At 48.3% G+C, this 5,743-nt stretch overlaps 1 protein-coding gene across 1 annotated transcript; it reads left to right on the top strand.

The window, feature by feature from the left end:
* Positions 1-351: 351 nt before the first annotated feature.
* On the top strand, positions 352-1,789 carry LOC126727847 (uncharacterized). The gene is made up of 4 exons (XM_050433758.1): positions 352-527; positions 601-998; positions 1,082-1,468; positions 1,772-1,789. The coding sequence occupies exons 2-4, from the start codon at positions 603-605 to the stop codon at positions 1,787-1,789; spliced, it is 801 nt and encodes a 266-aa protein (XP_050289715.1). The 5' UTR covers positions 352-527; positions 601-602.
* The last annotated feature ends 3,954 nt before the right edge of the window (positions 1,790-5,743 follow it).

Here is a 5,743-nt window from a genome sequence, read left to right as displayed (position 1 = left end):
TTTACGGTGCAATGTCAAACGGGGAAAGGAAATTGACGGTCCGTGAATTTCTTCACTGTTACCGTCCAGACGAGATTTCTGGATCAAGGGGGATGTACAGTTTTGCCAGTCGGAGCCCCTTGTTGAAGGTGATCTTTGAGACCCCAGACTCAAATAGAGACTGGAAGAGTCGGTACTTCTTCCTGGAGGGTGACAGATGGATGAACCATCCAGGGGAGACGGAGTACATGCCCGTCGACACAACTTGGGCAGTTATAAATCAGACACGTATGCATCCGTCTCAATTTTGTGCTGCTTTTCATATCCGTCCAGCTATATGTGTAAATCTTGATCATCTTTCTTTGCAGGTAGACGGCGCCCACAAGTCAGCCTCGAGGAGTTTAGCTTCCTTGAAAAGGTTTGCAAGAAAACTACGCCGGAGGAAAGGACTTGGGCTAAGTTGGTGAACCCGAGGACCATTCATTGGTACTGCGACGGTCCTGAGCCCACCCAAGAAGCAATAAGATACGACGAGCGAGTTCATAAACGTAAGCCCGTCAACTTTACTTTGTCATTTACCTTGCTTTATTTTGTTTTAATTTCATCCGTCATTATTTGCAGAGATGGATGACGCAAAGAGGAGAGCTTTGATCAAGTCCCAAGCCGTCAAGAAGAGGGAATCCGGCGAGGAGGTTCCTAAGGCGTCAGCTTCAGTCCCTAAAAGGAAACTGACGACAAAATCCGACTGTCCCTTTAAGCAACCAAAGGTCTCTCTTGAACCTGTGGTTGGCTTAATGGCTGAGGGTAACAAGGCCGTCACCCCAGCGAAGCAGGGGAAGGGTAAGGGATTGATGACGGTCCCAGACGGTAAGCAAGAGAGACCTCCTTCCCTTCTCCGTGATGACTTCAAGTATGCATTGGAGAAGCTGTCGTCCATCATCACGGCAGAAGACTATGAAGACCTGGGAAACCATTCGACGGAGGCCATGGGGGAGACGGGCCTCTTCGCCGTCGCTCAGGTTGGTTATGTTTGTCAAATAAGTTTTTATTTTTCTTTCTTCTTGTTACTTACATTATGTGACGGTCTCTTTTCTATTTGCAGTCCTTGGTCATGATGAAGGGACTACTTGACCGGTGTCTCAACCGTGAGAGTACCTTGGAACGGGTGCGGGCGAAGGCGCAGCAGACGGAGGAAGAGCTCGGACAACTTCATAAATGGAGGTCCAAGATGGAGAAGAAGCTGGAGCTTTCTGAGCAGGCGAGGAAGGAGCTGGAGGAGAAGACGGCCACTTCGCTGACGGTCATAGAGAATAAAGAGGCTGAGATCAAACAACTCAAAGAAGAGATCCGTCAGGCTAAAGTGGCAGCCGTCGAGGAGTACCGATGCTCGGAGTCCTGTTTGAGCGAGCTGTCGGACTCCTTCCTCCAAGGCTTCGATGATTCCCTCCGTCATGTCAAGAAGGCTTATCCAGAGCTGGACTTGACAATGGTCAAACTTGAGGACCAAGCCCAGACTTCTGCCCTCCCCGTCGCCTCCGAAAATACGGAGGACCTTTTTGGCGACGGTGCTGCTCAAGGAGACGGAGAGTCCGCCCCGTCGAAGGATGTCCCAGTTGCTGAAGAACAGAAAGATTGATGCCTATGTAATTTATTTTGTGAACAATCCGTCCTTCTTTTTTATTCATATTTTAAGACAATCCGTCCTTTTTAATTGTATTAAACATTTGCCTTTGGGGCTTTTGGCTTAAAGTTCACATATGCTTTTTATAATTGTTTGGTACTCTGTTTAAAGCTCCGTCTACCTTCTTGAGGAAGTATTTTTGTGAGAATATTTGTTAATCTGTGATGCTCCGTCCACATTGCAGACTTGTTATCTTGTGTTGATTGAGCATTTACATCGGTGAGGATTTTCCTTTTCCGTCTGTTTTGAGAGGTTTATTATGCGGACCGTCCACTTTGTGGCGTTGTTCATCACTTTTAAATATATCGCGTATTTAATGGACTTGTAGAAAATTTTAACGTAGCTAGTTTCCGTCCACTTTGCGAAAACGTCCATCTATTGTATCCGTCCACCTTGGGACTTTATTTCATGTAGGACAGTCCGTCCATCTCAAGGACTTTATTTCATGTATTTCAACATCTTAGTGATCTGTCCACTTTGTGGACTAATTACATCACCTTAGTGATCCGTCCACTTGGTGGACCTATGTCTCATCACCTTAGTGATCCGTCCACTTGGTGGACTTATGTTTCATCACCTTAGTGATCCGTCCACTTTGTGGACTTATGTTTCATCACCTTAGTGATCCGTCCACTTGGTGGACTTATGTTTCATCACCTTAGTGATCCGTCCACTTGGTGGACTTATGTTTCATCACCTTAGTGATCCGTCCACTTGGTGGACTTATGTTTCACCACCTTAGTGATCCGTCCACTTTGTGGACTTATGTTTCACCACCTTAGTGATCCGTCCACTTTGTGGACTTATGTTTCACCACCTTAGTGATCCGTCCACTTTGTGGACTCATGTCTCATCACCTTAGTGATCCGTCCACTTGGTGGACTCATGTTTCATCACCTTAGTGATCCGTCCACTTTGTGGACTCATGTTTCATCACCTTAGTGATCCGTCCACTTTGTGGACTTAGGGTGATCGTCCCTGTAGGACGATCCGTCCATCTTGTGGACTTCATATTGTATCCGTCCATCTTGTGGACTTATGCTTATCATCCCTGTAGGATGATCCGTCCACCTTGTGGACTTAGGGGGATCGTCCCTGTAGGATAATCCGTCCATCTTGTGGACTTCTATCGTTTCCGTTAACTTTGTGGACAATTGCAATGACATACATTCAAGTAGAAGATCAAAATTGCATCTGATCATAGAAATGCGTAAAGGAAAAGTGCCTGCCCCCTTGGGCTTAAAAAAGGCACGACAATATTGTAGCAAAAATAGTTAAACAGTGCCAAAAAGAAAGTTAATAATGCCAAAAAGTCTTAAAAGAGAAACTGGTTGTCGTGTCGCTATCACTGGTAGTATTTTCTCAAGTGCTCGGCATTCCACGGATGTGGTAGCTTTTCTCCGTCTATTGTCTCCAGGTGGTATGTCCCTTTCCTTTTCCACGATGTAACTCTGTAGGGTCCTTCCCAGTTGGGGCCGAGTTTTCCCTGTGTAGGGTCTCTAGTTGTACCCATGACCCTCCTGAGTACGAGGTCTCCTACTTGGAAGCTTCTTTGTCGGACCCGGGAGTTGAAATGTCTGGACATGCGATCCTGGTATCTAGCGATCCTCTGTTCTGCTGCCGACCTGACCTCATCTATAAGGTCCAGCTGTAGCCTCATGGATTCGTCATTCCTTCCCTCGTCGTGGTTGTGAACCCTGTAGCTTGTGAGCCCAACTTCCGCTGGGATGACTGCCTCGCTCCCGTATGTCAGTCGAAACGGTGTCTCTCCTGTCGGAGTCCTCGCCGTTGTCCTATATGCCCACAGTATGCTTGGCAATTCTTCTGGCCATATGCCCTTTGCCCCCTCGAGCCGAGTCTTGATAATTTTTAGCAGGGATCGGTTTGTGACCTCAACCTGACCGTTAGCCTGAGGATGGGCGGGGGATGAGTAGTGGTTTTTTATTCCTAGCTGTGAGCAGAAATCACGGAAGGGTCCGTTATCGAACTGCCTCCCGTTATCTGAGACAAGGACTCTAGGAATACCAAACCTACATACTATGTTCCGCCAGACAAAACTTCTAATGTTCTTTTCTGTAATGGTGGCCAAGGCTTCCGCTTCTACCCATTTCGTGAAGTAGTCAATGCCCACTACCAAGAACTTTAGCTGCCTTATCGCTGTTGGGAAAGGTCCCATGATGTCCAGTCCCCACTGAGCGAACGGCCATGGAGCCGTTATGGGGGTTAGCTCTTCAGCTGGCTGTCCGATAAAATTGCTGAACCTCTGGCATTTGTCGCATCTTTTAACATAGGACTCAGCATCCTTTTGCATGGTCGGCCAGTAATACCCAGCTCGTAACAGTTTGTGCACCAACGACCGCGATCCAGAATGGTTCCCGCATATTCCTTCGTGTACTTCCCTCATCACGTAGTCTGCCTCTTCAACCCCGAGACATCTTTGGTAAGGACGGGAGAAACCTCTCTTGTAAAGAATGTCTTTTATCAAGACGAACCTTGCCGCTCGGACTTTTAGCTTTCTCGCTGCCTCCTTCTTTTCAGGCAATATCCCGTCCTTTAAGTATGAAGCTATTGGCGTAGTCCAGTTTCTTTCGGAGCGTATCTCCTGCATGTTGTCGGGGTCTATTAGCGGAAAGATTTGAACAAATGGAAGTACATTACCCGGTGTTATCATATGTTCTGCTGAAGCGGCTTTGGCTAGCCGATCAGCGAGCTCATTGTCTCCCCTGGGGATCTGGACGAACGTTGCTTTTAGCCCGTCGACTCTCGCCCTCACTTGATCAAGATATCTCTTCAACCTTTCCCCTTTGCATTCATAATCTCCGTTTACTTGATTGGTGACGACTTGAGAGTCGCAATGCACGGCCACACTTTCAGCTCCGGCGGCTTTTGCTAGGTCGAGTCCTGCTGCTACCGCTTCGTATTCTGCTTCATTGTTGGTAATGGGGAAGTCGAGACGGACCATACATTCAATCTTGTCTCCTTCAGGTGACAGCAATACTATGCCGGCTCCTCCAACTCGCTTATTGGATGATCCGTCGGTGTAGATGTTCCACTGGGGGGGTTCTTCTGCCCCCTTGTCCGCGTCATGCGTAAACTCTGCTATGAAGTCGGCTACAGCTTGTCCTTTAATGGCCACGCGTGGACGGTACTTGATGTCAAACTCACTTAATTCTATTGCCCACAGCGTCAGTCGACCCGCGGCTTCAGGATTACTCAGTGCCCTTCGCAAGGGCTTGTCGGTCATCACGTTCACGGTATGGGCTTGAAAGTAGGGTTTGAGCTTGCGAGCCGCCGTGACCAACGCAAAAGCGAGTTTCTCCATAGGTTGGTATCTTTCCTCGGCACCGCGGAGCGCCCGGCTGGCGTAGTACACGGGCTTCTGTGCCCTGTCGTCCTCTCTGATTAAGGCCGCGCTGACGGTCGCCGTGGAGACAGCCAAATAGAGGAAGAGTTCTTCACCTGGTTGCGAGGGGCTCAGCAGAGGTGGTGAAGATAGATAGGTTTTTAACTCCTCGAAGGCTCGCTGACACTCGTCCGTCCACTCGAAAGACCTTTTCAATGTTCGAAAGAAGGGTAAACACTTGTCCGTCGCTCTCGACACGAATCTATTCAATGCCGCTACCTTGCCGTTAAGGCTCTGTACTTCCTTCACGTTTCTCGGGGGGGCCATCTCCATTATGGCTCGGATTTTGTCCGGGTTAGCTTCAATCCCCCTTTGAGATACCATGAATCCTAGGAATTTGCCCGCCGTTACACCGAATGCGCACTTTTCCGGATTGAGTTTCATGTTGTATGATCGAAGTGTGCCGAATGTTTCCTTGAGATCTTCCAAGTGGTCTTCCTCCTTCCGGCTCTTCACCAGCATGTCGTCGACATAGACTTGGACATTCCTCCCGATTTGCTGTGCGAACATCTTGTTCATTAGTCTCTGGTATGTTGCCCCTGCATTCTTCAGGCCGAATGGCATTACTCTGTAACAGAAGAGTCCTTGACTGGTTACAAACGAAGTCTTCTCCTGATCGTCCTCGTGCATGCGGATCTGGTTATAACCCGAGAAAGCATCCATGAAACTTAGCAACTGGT

This window comes from Quercus robur, chromosome 5, assembly GCF_932294415.1.
Source record: "Quercus robur chromosome 5, dhQueRobu3.1, whole genome shotgun sequence".
NCBI lineage: Eukaryota > Viridiplantae > Streptophyta > Magnoliopsida > Fagales > Fagaceae > Quercus > Quercus robur.
Note: the sequence above shows the minus strand (reverse complement) of the source record. Positions and strands in the feature narration are given on the sequence as shown.

Coding starts and splice junctions, on each gene's coding strand:
- LOC126727847 (XM_050433758.1), top strand. CDS start 603: ATGGATGACGCAAAGAGGAGAGCTTTGATCAAGTCCCAAGCCGTCAAG. Junction 999..1,081: donor GCCTCTTCGCCGTCGCTCAG/GTTGGTTATGTT, acceptor TTCTATTTGCAG/TCCTTGGTCATGATGAAGGG.